Source organism: Pituophis catenifer, unplaced genomic scaffold (genome assembly GCF_029215685.1).
Source record: "Pituophis catenifer annectens isolate HBS135680 unplaced genomic scaffold, rPitCat1.0.hap2 SCAF_2, whole genome shotgun sequence".
In the NCBI taxonomy this organism is placed as follows: domain Eukaryota; kingdom Metazoa; phylum Chordata; class Lepidosauria; order Squamata; family Colubridae; genus Pituophis; species Pituophis catenifer.
The window spans coordinates 120,883,948-120,899,356 of record NW_027256882.1 but is presented as its reverse complement, the minus strand read 5'-3'; the positions used below and the strand labels follow the sequence as shown (position 1 = coordinate 120,899,356).

The window sequence follows — 15,409 nt, the reverse complement described above, 5'->3', positions numbered from 1 at the left end:
GATGATACATTGTTTTTTATTTGCACATCCACAGCTCTGTGTTGTACTTTACATGTTCTTTTTGGTTTTGTTACCAGTCAATAAGAATGCCAATCCAGAGCCTCTGCCAAAGAAAGAGGAAGAGAAAAAAGAGGAAGATGATGATGAGGGAGGTGAAGATGGGCCCAAGCCTATGCCACCGTACAGTTCTATGTTCATCCTCTCAACCACTAATCCGTAAGTTACTAGACTGAGCCAGCCTTATGCCCAGAGAGTGCCTAGAGGTAACTCCTGAGGGCCAATGAAAGAAAAGAAAGGGGTTCTGTCAAGGTTCTAGATGAAGAGTTTGGGGTTCTTTTGTGTGAGGGTGTTGACAGAGGTTGTGGATGAGGGAGTCACTTCAGACAAGGTAGAAAGATATTTTGTTATTAGGGATTTTTACATTTAAATTGTATGTATATAAACCTGTTTTCTTTGGGTATAGTTAATCACGTTTATTTTTTGTTTCAATCCTGAAATTAACTGGTTGCCTTCTATCACCTGCCTTAGCATGGCTGAGTTATTGACTCCCAAAATTTGTGTTTTGGTTTTATTTAGCCAGACCCAGAATGGGATGAGGATTTCCCCTTCAATACCCATCCACCCCCGTTCCCAAGAGGGCTAGTGGAGAAAGGAAAAACTGGTTTATTGTGACTTAATTTTGGTTATGGTTATATTTTCTGGGAAAAAATAAAGGACAGATCTGAAAAGGGGACAAACCTGAAAGAGGTTCATAAGGATAAAAAAAAGTAATTATGTTTAGAACTTTGCTTTATGAAAGAAAAGTCAAGAGCAAAACCAAGGAAATTAAAAATGAAATAAATCTGAAAGACAACTTTCTGAAATAAAAGATTGTCTTTTATAATAAAAGAACTTATTGTCGTTGTAGTTATTCACCAACAGGCAAGTTATCTCAGGACTGAAGAAACTCAGAGAACGGGGTTGTTCAACCCTGACGCCATTTGATTAAAATTGTCTATGTGAAATACTTGATTCAACAGGCTATGTGTGTGATTTGATTTTTTAAAAATAATTCTGATATAGATTAGATTGTCAAAATGTGAGTTGGGTTCAAGCTCGTTAGCTTGTATTGAGAATGTGACTCAGGTTATGTGAGTAATCTAAAATTGGTTTCAAAAACGTGCAGTGGTTTAGTTTATGAGATAGTAACTAACAAATATCTATATGCTACCCTGATTGCTTTCCAAATTTAATGTGTGGTGTTGATGGCCCCAGTCTTTTTATCTGACACAGTGAGAGAAAACTACATGTCTGCTTCACACATGATGCTCCCTAATGCATCTTTGCCTATTTGTGCTAGTTTTCGGCGCCTCTGTCACTACATTGTCAATCTGCGCTACTTTGAGATCTGCATTCTGATGGTGATAGCCATGAGCAGCATTGCATTGGCTGCTGAAGATCCTGTACAGCCGAGTGCTCCTCGTAATAATGTAAGTCCTCCTTTGTCTCTATTGGTGCAGCATACATAAATTGCAGCTCCTGTTCTCCTATTTCCGAGCCATGAAAATGAATCATGGAATACTAAAATTAATAGAGTTAGTAGCCCTAAAATTTGCAGCACGTGAAAGGGAGCAAAGTATATTTTTAAATATTCTCAGCAAGGTGCAGTCTCCACCCAAACTAAATCTTCTTAAGCAATTAAATATATTTGTTTAGTCTTTCCTCAATACTGATGGACCATCGGCAGTTTATTTCAAATTTATGTTTGCTGATACTGACCCAGAGTAAAGTTGGACAGTATCCCACCTTCTTGCATAGGAGTTTTACCAAAGAAGCAAACAAGATGTTGTGGTGAGAGAGGGGACTTTTAATTTCTTAGTTTCTTTATTTCTTTGGGGAGGTGGGAATCAACTTCATTTCTGCATGATATAGCAATACTTTGTTTGTGAAGTCATGTTTATCACATAATGTGCAACCAAGCTCCTTGTAGATAAGAATCATGATCATGTAGGAGCTTATTAAGATCAAATGCCTGTGACCAATTGACTTGGATTCTGGTATCTTCTATATAGATCACAGATCCAAGATTATTATTTTGGCTTTCACTGTGCAAGGTAATTCTTGATCACTCAGAGATAGGGTTCAAATGAGTTAATTAGAGCTACAACTGAAAATCATATCACATGTTCTTTTCTATCTATATCAGTGCAAATTTCTAGTAAAATAAAATTGATAGAATAACTTGCCGGTGTAATTTATATCAGTGTTAAAATACAATTTTCTCAAATCCTTTTGAATTACATGATGTTTCATTTTTACAATGGGTCCTTTTGGTTCTTTCTCATGTATTTACTAAGACTTACTTCATACAGGAATATATTTAAATGCCCAATGTATATCCTAGATTTTTGAGAGTATTCCTTGAGTGCAAATTAGGCTGAAATTGTTTAATTCTATACTTGATAGAATGTATTCTGTAAAAGCTTGAATTCTTTTCATATTTTTCTTGTTCAAAAGTCGTGCTTCAATTTAAATAGACTAAAGAGGAGACAATGGATGGAAAGGGAGAGAAAGCAATAAATCAGAGGCTGGCTTCTGAGCATCTTACACTGCACTTTCTTTTTCAAGAACTTCTGAACAGGTCTTGTGAGATATCCCTAAGGAAACAGTAATGAAATAATTAGCACAGCATCTCAGTAGGGGGATGGGCAGGAAGCAGACATTCTGCATTAGGCAGCAATAAGAAATCTTTATGTTGGCATGTGGAAAAAGCAACTCAAACATCCAGGAACCATACGCCAACTAAAAAACAAGGGTAACCAGATGGAGTAACATTATTACAGCAGTGACATTATTACACGGTGGAGATTATTCATCTCTTAGGAAAGTTAAGCCCTCTCTAGATTAGAAGGTTCTGGGTGACAGAAAAGGGCAATGGTATAGTACAATTGCACATCCAAAGCAGAAAAGTGGCTGTGATTTTGACAGAGAGAACAAGTAAACAAAGCAACTAACCCAGCCCTTTTTGCCACTGCTATCAAATGGATAACTGTATGCCCAAGCTTTCTTGCTTAATAGTCCTTAAACTTGCAATTTAAATAATAGTCTAGCATACTCGTTATGTACTCAGTATAATATGGCACTTAGCCATTGGTTGAACGAAAACATTTCCCTAAACAAATTTGTACCGTTGATATTTTAAATAACGTAAAAGAATTTAATTTTGAAAATATGTTTTTAAAAATATTGGAGAATAAGGATTAAAATCTTACATTCTGTGCCAATTTTGGATGTTCGGATTTTGATTGGCTGAGCTGTTTGCTTATCTGTAGCTCAGCCTGATGCGTCTCCTTTGAAACTGGTTCCAGTGAGATTTTTAAACTCTTGCAGACCTTTTCCTGCCAATGTCATACAATTCCTGTTTCCTTCTCATCTTTAAAATGTCCCAATTGCTTTTGATAATTGCTGCTCCCTTCCATAGGGGAAAAGAAATATTCCTTCCTCTAGTTGTCTCTCTTTTTCAAGTCTCTCCTTTCACTCTTTGCAGATGTGTATGTAATAAATGATCAGTGTTGCATAAACATTCTTGTAACCTTAAGAAATAGTATCAGGCCTCAGTTCAAGATTCAGAGTGAACTTAAAAATGACTGCAAGAGATTTTAGTTATACTAAACAGCAAATTAACTTTCAGTTTTGCAAAAAGATAGATGCTGTTTGTTGTGGGAGCAACCTGTTCACGTTAGTTTTAACTTCATCCTAAAGATTATCATGCCCTTATTTTATTTGCTATTGAAATGTTTTTATATGCTTTATTTGATATACTTTATGCTGTTGTTTCGCAGACCTTCTCAATAAATGTTGATTTATTTAAAATCAGTTTCATATGTACAGATCACCTTGCTTTCCCCCCTCAGATTCATCTTTTTCCTAGAAACTTCAAAAATCAAGGGATAGTAATAGATGTAGTGTCCTACTTAGAAATAATAATTCTCTGCTATAATTGAAGAGATAGCAACAGCAACAACACTTAGATTTATATAGCACTCCATAGTGCTTTATAGAGCTCTCTGAGCAGTTTACAATGTCAACATATTGTAACACTCTGGGTCCTCATTTTATCGACCTCGGAAGGATGGAAGGCTGAGTCAGCTTTGAACCAGTCAGTATCGATGTCCTGGTTGTGGAAAGAGTTAGCTTGCAATACTGCATTGTAACTACAATACCACCATGGCTCCTGAAATATTAAATCAACATACAGTGTAAAATTCAGCACTAATGTAAGGAAAAACAGCTGTTGAATCAAAGTATAGTATAAAATTTAATACTTTCGTAAGGCTTTAAAGGCGTACATCAATAATGTGCTGCTTATCCTTTTTTTAGTATGTATGATAGGATTCACACTTTTCCTTACAACATAACTTTAATTCACTGGATTAAATTGAACATTTAATTCAAATCACTATATTAATGTAGGACAACTGTTGTCTTTTAGAAAGAGGTGTGTGTGTATACGCATATGTGCACACACACACACACACACATGCTGCTCTTCAATAAAGCAAGGAACATTTATTTTCAATGTAATATGTTGCCCCATGTGACTAATAAAAATTCAGTTCATTTGTCTGATTTCTTACAGGAAAAACGATGTTGTTTCTTACAATGTGGGTATCACAAATTTATAAGGAGAGATTCTTTTCTTAGTTTTTATTATTATTTACTACTTTGTTTATTTTTATCAATAGAGAATTATTCTTTTTTCCTTTAAAGATGGTCCCTCTTAACATTTTCAATCCTGATTCTGATTAAACCTAAGAACTTTTCCACATGTGGAAATGGCAGTTATCTCAGGTCACTCCTCCTCCCTATGTCTCCATAATATTGTGAGCTCACATGAGACTAACAGCTATCAGCTTGACTCCTACTCCTAGGAGAATGTCATGAAAACAATTTGCAGTATTTCCTCTGGAGCTGCGAGAGAAGACTAGTTCTCACCTTATGCAGTTTCTCCCCTTCTGCCAGATAGCCTGGCACTGTTACCCTTTGCCACACTCACACCTAATTCCTCTGCACTGATACTGAGGACGGGCTTTGCTGCTCCCCAAATACAATCATCTTTACAAAAAATTATTTTTAGTATTCCCTCCAGCTGAAGGATATGCTAGTCAACTCAAGAAGGGAAAGCTGAGGATAGCGACTAAGTGCCCCTCAATGCTGTAAATGTGCTGTTTACATGTATTTGGAGCTAGACGCCATGTGGGAAAGTTCTTATTTTAAAACTTTTTTCCCCACTCACCATCTTCATATTTTCCATCATGATTGCAGAGTTTAGTTCATATTGTACAAGGAAACAAATCCTTCCTGACCAAAGTACAGCTAAACTGATTTGTTGTTTCAGAGATTCTGATTATGTGTGGGGGTCTTTGCTGCCTGAAACTTTTGAATGCCTCCTCAAGACTTGCTTACTTCACACTGATTTAATTGCAAGATCAGTTAGGCTCATTTATTTCAAAGGAGTTAGCAAGTCTTGAACTGTATATTTTTATTATTTTCTCTCCTTCCTATAGGTTCTTCGTTACTTTGATTATGTCTTCACAGGTGTCTTCACCTTTGAAATGGTTGTTAAGGTTAGTAAACTTTCTTGATTTTTTTCCCAGTGCATGCTAAATTATTATCATATGACAGAACATTTCCAACATAATAAGGGGAGAGTCAATATATCATGAAATACTGTACCAGTATGTATTTTTTACAATAGTCTTTGAAATAACTCTGAATTTAAAGGCTATTTTCCAGATTATTATAGTAATACATGTAGCAGCACAAAAATGAGCACAGGTTTTCAAGAATATTTTCATAGCATGATATTGATTCTGATTGTAATGTGGGATAATAGCTCCTATGTGACAGAGTTTAAGAGAAGTAATCATAAATCCTAGACAGATTCATTTCTCTTCAAATGCCATTTTGAAGCACCAACATCATAAAATACATGGGAGAGAATATGATGACTGTGAACATTAAGTATCCAGGAAACCAACAATAGTAATTAAATTCTTATATTCTAGCATACCAATTCTCAAGTATACCAATTCATGTATTCAAAAATCCTTTAAGTCAAACTTCGATCTCTGAACTAGATGTTATTATTATTTGCCCTGTGCATACGTATTGTAATTTATCCTTAGTATTTTTATTTTCTTGCGAGAAAGTTCATTTTTAGGCTCTTCTCCTCTTTTGCAAAGTGGGTCCTATTAGATTAATGTTCAGAATGAACATTTCAGGGCTGCAGTTAATCAAACTCATATGTACTGATTTGGAAACCTGCATTTCTTTACTTTGTCTGGTTTTTGCAGATGATTGACTTAGGACTGATCCTTCATCGGGGCTCTTATTTTCGGGATCTGTGGAACATCTTGGATTTTATTGTGGTCAGTGGAGCATTGGTGGCATTTGCCTTCACGTAAGTTTCTTAGGCTAGCTCTCTAGGGTTATAGTGCTTGCTTTCTTTTTCTGATATTTTTTTAACAAGCATAGCTGCTTCTCCTTCAACTGGAAGATTTTCTTGTTGAAGTTTGATGCATGATGGATTGTTTATAATTTTCAACATTTATATGACTTGTTTTTCCTCATCACGTTCCCTCTTCCAATGCCAGCTTAAGTCATATAGAGCATGAATACTCAGCTTTGTATTCCCCTCCCATTTGGCTTGGGACAGTCCTTGCATGTGGAACTTTTTCCTGGCAGACTGTTAGCAAAACAGTCGACTCTGCAAATGTTTGAGGCACCCTAGCTGTCACAATAAGTTCCTATATTCTGTTCAGTAAATATGTTGTGATACTGCTTTCTGTGATTACAGTGCCAAAAATTCACGAGATAGATATCCAGAGTGAAAACTAAGAGTCGATCTATTTATAGAGAGAGTTCTGCTACTTTCTTTTCAGATCGGTGGAAATAGTTTGTCAAATATAGAACCAACTTGTAATTTATGAATGTTACATTTAGAGTATGTTTGTTTTCTCACAATTTCTCACAATCCATCATCAAACTAATAACAACGGTTGTAATTGTCTTCATTGTGATAATCATCAAGAAAATAATGTGAGAAATCAATGTAGTCTGCTCTTGGTATATCAACGAATTTTTTTTAAAAAATTCCAGTCAGCACCATCAAGCTCATTGACCTTAACTACTAGCTAGTAAATACAATAAAGGTAAAGGTTTTTTGTGATGGGTTTCATCAGGTTCTGACCAGTTCTGGAAAACCGGTAGCAGAAATTTTGAGTAGTTCGGAGAACCAGTAAATACCACCTCTGACTGGCCCTGCCCCCATCTATTCTCTGCCTCCTGAGCCCCAGTTGATCAGGAGGAAATGGGGATTTTGCAGTAACCTTCCCCTGGATTGGGAATGGAGATTTTACAGTATCCTTCCCCTGCCACACCCACCAAGCCACACCCACAGAACTGGTAGTAAAAAAATTTGAAACCCACCACTGGCCAGCATGACTATATGCCAAAGGCGCACAAAATGCTGTTAACTTCCCACTGAAGCAGTACCTATTTTTCTACTCACATTTGCGTGCTTTCGAAGTGCTAGGTGGGCAGGAGCTGGGGCAGGAACCGGAACTCACCCTGTTGTGCAGTACTCTGGTCTTGAACACAGGCTGCCAACTGAGCCATCGCCCTGAGCCACTGCACCCTTTCAGTAAATACAATAGTTAATATTTATTACAAAATTTAGGTTATTCTAGGTCCCACTAAAGCAGCTAGGAAGTTTTCATTTGATATTTAACTTCTCTCATCAGATTACAGGGTGTGTCTTAAAACTGGCATTATACTTTAGGTATAGAAGATTTAGTCTAAAGTTTTCCAATAAATAGAGATATCATGGATTATAACCAAGAATCTTCTGGTAATAAGAAAATATTGTATACAGAATACCATGACAGAAATTAAAAAATTAAATAAGTAACAGTTTCAGCAAGCCTATTATTTTCTCTGCATTACCACAAGTTCATTAGAAGCCTTATAACCTGGCCCTAGTTCCTTATTTATTTTGCCAAACAATGGAAGCCAAAAAGAAAAATATGCAAGGGCACTATGGCGAATATGAACACTAGAGATGGAAAATGCTGTGTGTAAATTATACTGCTGGTTCTGAAGGTATATCTTTGACATTAACTGAATCTGTAATTGCTCCCTTAGTGACTAATTCTAGAGGACAAATTAGCATCATTTTCTTTCCTCTATAGAAACAATTTTGAGAAGCTTGGACCAATTTAGAATAGAAACTGAAAGCATTATCTCACACAATTGTCCCCAGTCTCATGCCCTGAACATGTGTTGCCCAGGAAGGCCTACAAACTGTACTAACTAAAAATACCAAGTTGGGAAGGCTTGTCTAACAGCTTTTTATTCATAATTCTCAAAGTATATGATATTTTTTAAAAAAAGAATATTGTTTTAGTATTTAAAAGAAAAAGACCGACTGAATTTTTTAAAGATACTAAAAAAATTACACATATTCTATTCCAATTTTTAAATAAAATATTACATGATCATGTGAAATTTACAGATCGGTCTTTCTATTGTATCATTAAAAAAACAATTCATAAGCAGACCGAGAATACATGACATCAGTCTAAAACTGTAAATCCATAATGGATTTGCTATGCTCCATGTCCAATGAATTCATTGCTTTATACATACAGTGTTGATCAATTCCAAAATGTTGGTGTATGATTTAGAATAAGCTATATTTACATCATAATACTTTAACCAGCATTATAAAACAACATCATACTAGGTGGTAAACTAAAACAGAACAATGGTGGAAAACATACACCATATGATTTACTGTCTCATCTAACATGTTATCCTTCCAACAGAGAATATAAAATTATTTGAAGGAACTATCATGAATCTTAATATTATTCAATGAAATACTATAGATCTATAATAATGAAAACATTTCACTGTTGATAGTAATTCAGGAATTTTAGGTGTTAATGCATCTGAACCAAATTGTAAAATCAGAAGGTAGATCTTTAGAGATAAATGTCATTTTAAACATACAACTATTGAGTAGTTTACAGTTTGCACTTTAATGACCACGAAAGATAGAAAAGGCAAGCAAAGAGAAGGGAAATGCAATAAGGTTTGAATAAGATTATCTCATCAGGTCAAGGTCTATATGTATTAGTTTCTTCATTGCAATATTTAGAAAAAAAGAGATTTTGCCCAGAGTTTGCTTTTCCTTTTTTTAATATTGATTATTTAATTGTTCTCCAAGTTTTTACATTACCTTAGAAGATAAAATACGTACATATCTGTTTATTCCTATTTATTTTCCTTTTTAACAGCATAGCATAAGAGTAAAAGATGATCCAGAAGTCCAGAAATTGACTGGATTGATGTAGTCAGCATTTTGGCTGAAATATTTGTCTTACTTTTTACCCTACCTGATTGTTCTATTTCATTTGCAAGTGCTTTCATATTATAGTAAATGTCATGTGTGTGTGTGTGTGTGTGTGTGTGTGTGTGTGAGAGAGAGAGAGAGAGAGAGAGAGAGAGAGAGAGAGAGAGAGAGAGAGAGAGAGAGAGAGAGAGAGAGAGAGATCAAACAGCATATTTGCAAGATCACCTACCTTGCCTAGACTGTTTCCTTTGGCAGAGTAGTTTGCTGCATTTGTGCTACAAGAGACATTCTCTAGTATTGTCCAGTAGATGGTGAAAAGATTTTGCTCAGTAGATACGTTTGGCTACTTCTTACAAGAGTCTGAATTCTGAATTCTTCTTGATGGGCTCTGCGGAACTTAAGGAATGATCTATGGTCTGATATTATGACAGATCTGATGACAGAGAAATATCTTCTTTCATAGCATGTAGTTGTGGCACTGAAGTAGGCAATCCAGTCATTCTCTAGCATCCTTGTTTTGTGTACATGTATGTTGTCAGTCCTGTAGATTCTGCCCACATAGACTTTTCCTGCAATGAAGCAGCCAGTCTTGTACTTTTATACACTCAACATGACATCTCCCCCTAGTAGGAGCAAAATCTGAGCCTTTGGATAAATGATAAAATATGTCTCACTATTGACTGCAATTGAAGCTAGTGTAATGCAGCTTTTAGTGTGGGGATCTCTTCACTTTTGCCCAATGTGCTATCTCAATCTATCAGAGCTGGTAGAAGAAAGCTGATGCTATCTTGATGGATTTAATCAGAAGATACTTGCTTTTCCTCCATGAAGTTTTTATAATACCCTGCACTAGAAGATATCTAGGGCTATTCAATATGGGCACTAGAGGGCATTCCATTTACCTCACAGTAGCACTAACTTTGGAAAACCAGTCATACTTTGGGTACATTATTTTAATATGATTCAACCTAACATTATTGCTAAATCATAGTAGATGGGTTAAAATTTTACACCAAGCTGAAATCTGGTAAAATATAGCTAACATTCTTAAAAATTTTATCCTAGTAAGCCAATGGGATTGCCAGGGCAAGGAAGACAACTGTTTTACCCACACTTGCCAAAGGTATTTAAAAGGTAGCTAGCTAGACAAGAAAGCTAGCTGTGCTACTTGTAAACATGGTCAGCATATAAATAGAAGCACCAAAGTCACCTAGGAGAAATGAGCTAAGGCTTTTGGATGGAACTCCTTTTACCGTTCTATTTTCATAAGAAACAATACAATTGAAACCCATTTAACAGACAGCTTGATTTATACTATTTCAGAGTTTCTATAGATTAATCCAAAATAACCCTATTGCTTTTAAGCAAGAATAAATTGAAGTGGTGGTTAATTTACAATACATTAGAAATGGAATTTCAATTCAAAAAGATGCTAGGTGCAGAGAATGGTCTAAAAATGGAATGGCAAGAAATGGTTAAGATGAAAAAAGTTGTGATTTTCTGTTACTCTGAAATGCTGATGTTGATCACATCTTCTAAGCAAGGCTTCCCTAGTTGTGTAGTCCCTATGACAAATTTTAGGTTCTATTTGCTTCATGATGGATTAACAGAGATGCAGCAGAAGGCACTTGGAACAGAACATTCTACAATTAGCATATTTGTTGGCTCAGCTGTAGAACAGCCCTAAGCGGAAGAATTGTGAGTCAGATGCTGTCCAAAGTTTGTGTAATGAGTAAGCTCCAGTAAGTTTGTAAGGGAATGGATGCTCTTGCAGTTATTACCTATTTAATGTTATGTGTGGTGAGAATTCAGTTGGTTCTAACAAACTCCCATAAATATTCCTTCTTTTTAATTTAAGGTACTTCCAAGTAAGTTGTTATTCTATAATCAGTTTGTCATTCATGGAGTGGGTAAAACTGGCAACTGATATTTTTATTCCTCCTTGTTTTCCCACTGCTTCTTCTATTTTTTCTTATTATGAAATTAATAGGATGGAATAGCTTCATGATTTGTTTTGAATCATAAGCAGTAGCTTATTTTGCTCATAGCATAGTAAAACTTGACTCCTAATATTTCCTGGATAAAAGAAGGTGAGCTATGAATCCAGTCTGCAAGAAATTTACATTTCTTTTGGTAATCTGTAATGTTTCTATTTCAAAAGCAGCAGAAGTGAATCAGCTACCCAGTGTGTAGAGTTGGAGATTACAGAAATGGAATTGGTTGATCAGTAATGTGAGGCTCAACAACATGTAAATGGAAATAGATCTTATTTTCATGTTATCTTCTGAGATCTGCAAACTTGGAAGAGTGGTCAAATATGTTTAAATGTGAAAGAATAAATTACCTTTCCTTATCTTACCTTTTTTAAACATCTTTTCCTTCATGCTCCCTTGATCACTGTGGATATGGTTATTTTTCTGTCTTAACTCTCACCAACTTCATCAGAATTTATCAACTGTGAGAAATTGCTTTTTTTTAGTCAGTCAGTCCATTTCAGTTAACTGAAAGAGCATCTATATTATTTTCTGCTGTGTTGCTATCACCTAACTCTGTATGCTAATGTGTATTGTATTGTATCATACTTCATATTATTGTCCATCCCTCAATGGTTTTATTCTGGAATATAAAGCACTTTTCATGGCTATTTTCCAGGTTTGAGCTGAGAATCTCAGTAAACCTCAGTTGTGCTACTAAAAGCTTAAAACTTCATCCTGTAACTATGATGCTATCACAATCTGTTTTGGGAAAAAACATTATTTTGATAGAGAAAGTTAGCAGAGCTGCATGAAAAAGTTGTATTTCTATCATTATTGGTGAACGTACAAAAGTACTCTATCCATAGTTCTACATAAAACATGAAGTCTATCTCTCCATATTTATTGTTTATATTTATTATAATTCCATATTTTCATATTTATCTCACAGTAGTAATTGTCAGAGGGATCAAGATGCCCTAGTGGACCCCACTTAAGTGTGCATCAGCATGCTGCAGCTGCCAAATAAGCCAATGCAGTCCTAGACTGTATCAACAGAGGAATAGCATCAAGACAACAAGAAGTACTATTACTTTTTGTTGTCTTGATGCTATCCCTCTGTTGACTACCCTGTGCTGGTGAGATCACACTTAAAATACTGCATTCAGTTCTGATCACCAAAATATAAAAAACAAGTTGAAATTCTGGAAAATGTGAAGAGAAGAACACCAAAGATAATAAAGGGCCTGGAAGCTAAATTGTACGACAAATGCTTGAGGGAGCTAGGTATATCTAATCTATCAAAGAAAAGAATTAGGAGGGACACGATAACTATGTACTAGTATTTGAAGGGCTGTTACAAAAAAGCATCAGGTAACAGGAGAAAAAATAATGGGTAGAAGCTTGGTAAAGAGAGCTCAAAAGCAAGGGAACATTTTCTAACAGTGAGAATGAAATCATTTGCCTCCTGGGATTGTGGATGCTCCATCACTGGAGGTTTTCAAAAACAGACTGGACAATTATTTGACTGGGATAGTATAAGACTCCTGCCCTGAGCAAGGGGTTAGACTTGAAGACCTCCAAAGTCCCTTTCAGCCCTAAGATTCTAACATTTCTTTTGGAAATAAGACTCACTATGTTTTGACAATCTCAAGTATACCTTTCCCCAGCCTATTTCCTTCCCAGTGCATGTATAATTCTCACAATCTCGAATCACCCATGCTGCCTCTAGAATGTAGGGCTCGTTTGCTAATTTATGTGTTTTCTGCCTATCATTGAATCAGCCAAAAGCTATGCCAGTATGAAACTTAATGTTTTCATCATTAAATCCAACTTAGCTTCTATTGCTTGGTGACCCATTTCATGTCATCTCAATTCCCTACAAGGTAATGAGTAAGAAAGCTTTACAAATTTTATATACCTTGATTCTCCCTTTAAACAGTATTGGAATTGAGGGAGGGGGGACACTACTTTAACACTGGTGCCACTAAGAATTCCATACCTGAAATTCCCATGCATGGGAACATGGCAGAGAACAATGTTGGCACGACATATTTGTAACACAATTAAATGCAAATGGGAAAGTCCTTATGGGACTTGTATAGTAATCCAAGACATTTGGAATATACCAAGTTGGTAAAAGTTATTCTATTAATTATGCTTAGAAGTTTAGAGTTTTTCCATTGAACACCATTCCTCAATCAAGATTTATTTTCTGGTTAGTGGTGAAGGAATTATGAAATTGCCCTCCATTTAGTGAAAATTTTCCAAGAAAAGGATTTAAGATAATATTTCAAATAAAAATTAATGTAAGTATTAGCTAAGGGATAAACAGTAAATATATCTGGTTGCTGCCCTTTGCCACCATTTTATTTTTAATCAGAAATGTTAGAAATAAAGGGGGGGTGGAGCTGATGTCACAGCAAGAATGGCGAGCTTTCACAGAGCTCTGTGTTAAGCTGCCGTATTCTACCTAACAGGTGGTCCAATTGGACCCAAGCCACCTTGGAGAGGTGGCGGAGGCAGAGGGGGAAGTTTTGCCGATCACAGGGAGTCTGCAAACTCACTGTTTGATCCCGGAAAACCTCTCATCCTGACGGGGGAAAAAGATGGCCATTAAGCTAGCCAGACCAAGGCTTTGACAGCTCCGATGAAAGAGCAATAAAGGAGACGAGCGGAAAACAGCGTGTGTGATCTGGGTAAGCTACTCTTAATTTCCAACTCCTGTTGAGGAGTTTATCCCAGAAATTAACATCTTTCTGAGAACAAGACTCTAAAAGAGAGGAGGTGGTCTTTATTCACCACTCTGGAATGGCAGCGACTAAATACATGAGCTGCTGATAGACCTGAGTGAAGGAGAAGAAAGCATTTGGTAAAAATAGATACTTAACGGGTTGGAGTTCCAGGTGGCTTTCTTGTGGACATCTTGATAATTTTTTGGATATTTAAGATACTTTTTGATACTTAGTATATATTTTAATCCAAAAGAACTTTGCAGAAGTGAATGTTTGAAGTGGATTCGGGTGAAAGTGGAGAAAGAGAGTAAGGACGCCAACTGCTGGTAGAACCGGTCAAGCACAGGGAGAAGATTTTGAACAGTCTGATGCAATACAAAAGGCTTGGGTTCCTTGGAACTGAACTGAGCTGAAAAGACTAATAGGGTGTTGCCTTGTGGAATTAACATCTGCAAACTGCTTTCACTGGATACTTAAAAACAGATGGGGAAGACATAGAAATTTGTCCTTGAGATCATCTGACTCTTTGTGGATTATAAATATGTTGGACAGAGTGAAATGTGGATTTAACTTGAAGCTAATTGGAGACTTTTTGAACTGCTGAACAGAGGAGATGTGCAACTACTGGGGGTCTTTTTCTTTTCTTTTTTTGTGGGCCTTGTGGATTACAAATATCATTTCCAATAAAAAGAATAAGTGATTCAAGAAGGAGCTTCAACGGACTATTTGGACATTTTAGACATAATCTGTGTGGAATTTAGAGTTAAGACTAAAGTTAAAAGATAGTGAAATTAGTTGAGGATTGAAAGGGAAAAATTGTGGGTGAAAGAGCATTACTGGTTAATATCAAAAAGGGAATGAAGAGGGAGTGAAGAATCTGGGAGAAATTTGAAGGGTCATGGGGCACTTTATATAAAGTTGCTGATATATTGATAAAGTTCAAAATGTCAAATTCAAACCTATCTAAATTAGGGGGGGAATGGATCGGCACCATCATCTGCCCCATCATCTGCCCCATCATCTGCAACATCAAGCCCTTCAAGTCAAAGGTCAATAGAAAGCTTAATTCAACAGGAAAAAATGAATACGATTCAAAAAGATATGCAAACATTGTTCTAATTGTTACAAGAGGTCATAACTAAGAACCATACTGAAATAAGGACTGAAATAGGTGGGATGAGAACTGAGATGGGAGAGATCAAGGGAAAAATTCAAAGTATGGATGAAAAACTGAGGACTTTTCAACAAATGTTAACCAAAAAAGAATAAAAGATTAAAATAATTGAAGAAAAATCAGAACAAGC

The 15,409-nt window shown here is 35.9% G+C and overlaps 1 protein-coding gene across 1 annotated transcript in view; it reads left to right on the top strand.

Moving 5' to 3' along the window:
- Positions 1-15,409, top strand: part of CACNA1A (calcium voltage-gated channel subunit alpha1 A) — a 290,119-nt gene that overhangs the window by 160,281 nt on the left and 114,429 nt on the right. The window contains exons 21-24 of the mRNA XM_070937402.1: positions 78-216; positions 1,340-1,469; positions 5,547-5,606; positions 6,336-6,442. Coding sequence (XP_070793503.1) covers positions 78-216; positions 1,340-1,469; positions 5,547-5,606; positions 6,336-6,442 — 436 coding nt within the window. The remainder of the gene's footprint in view (positions 1-77; positions 217-1,339; positions 1,470-5,546; positions 5,607-6,335; positions 6,443-15,409) is intronic.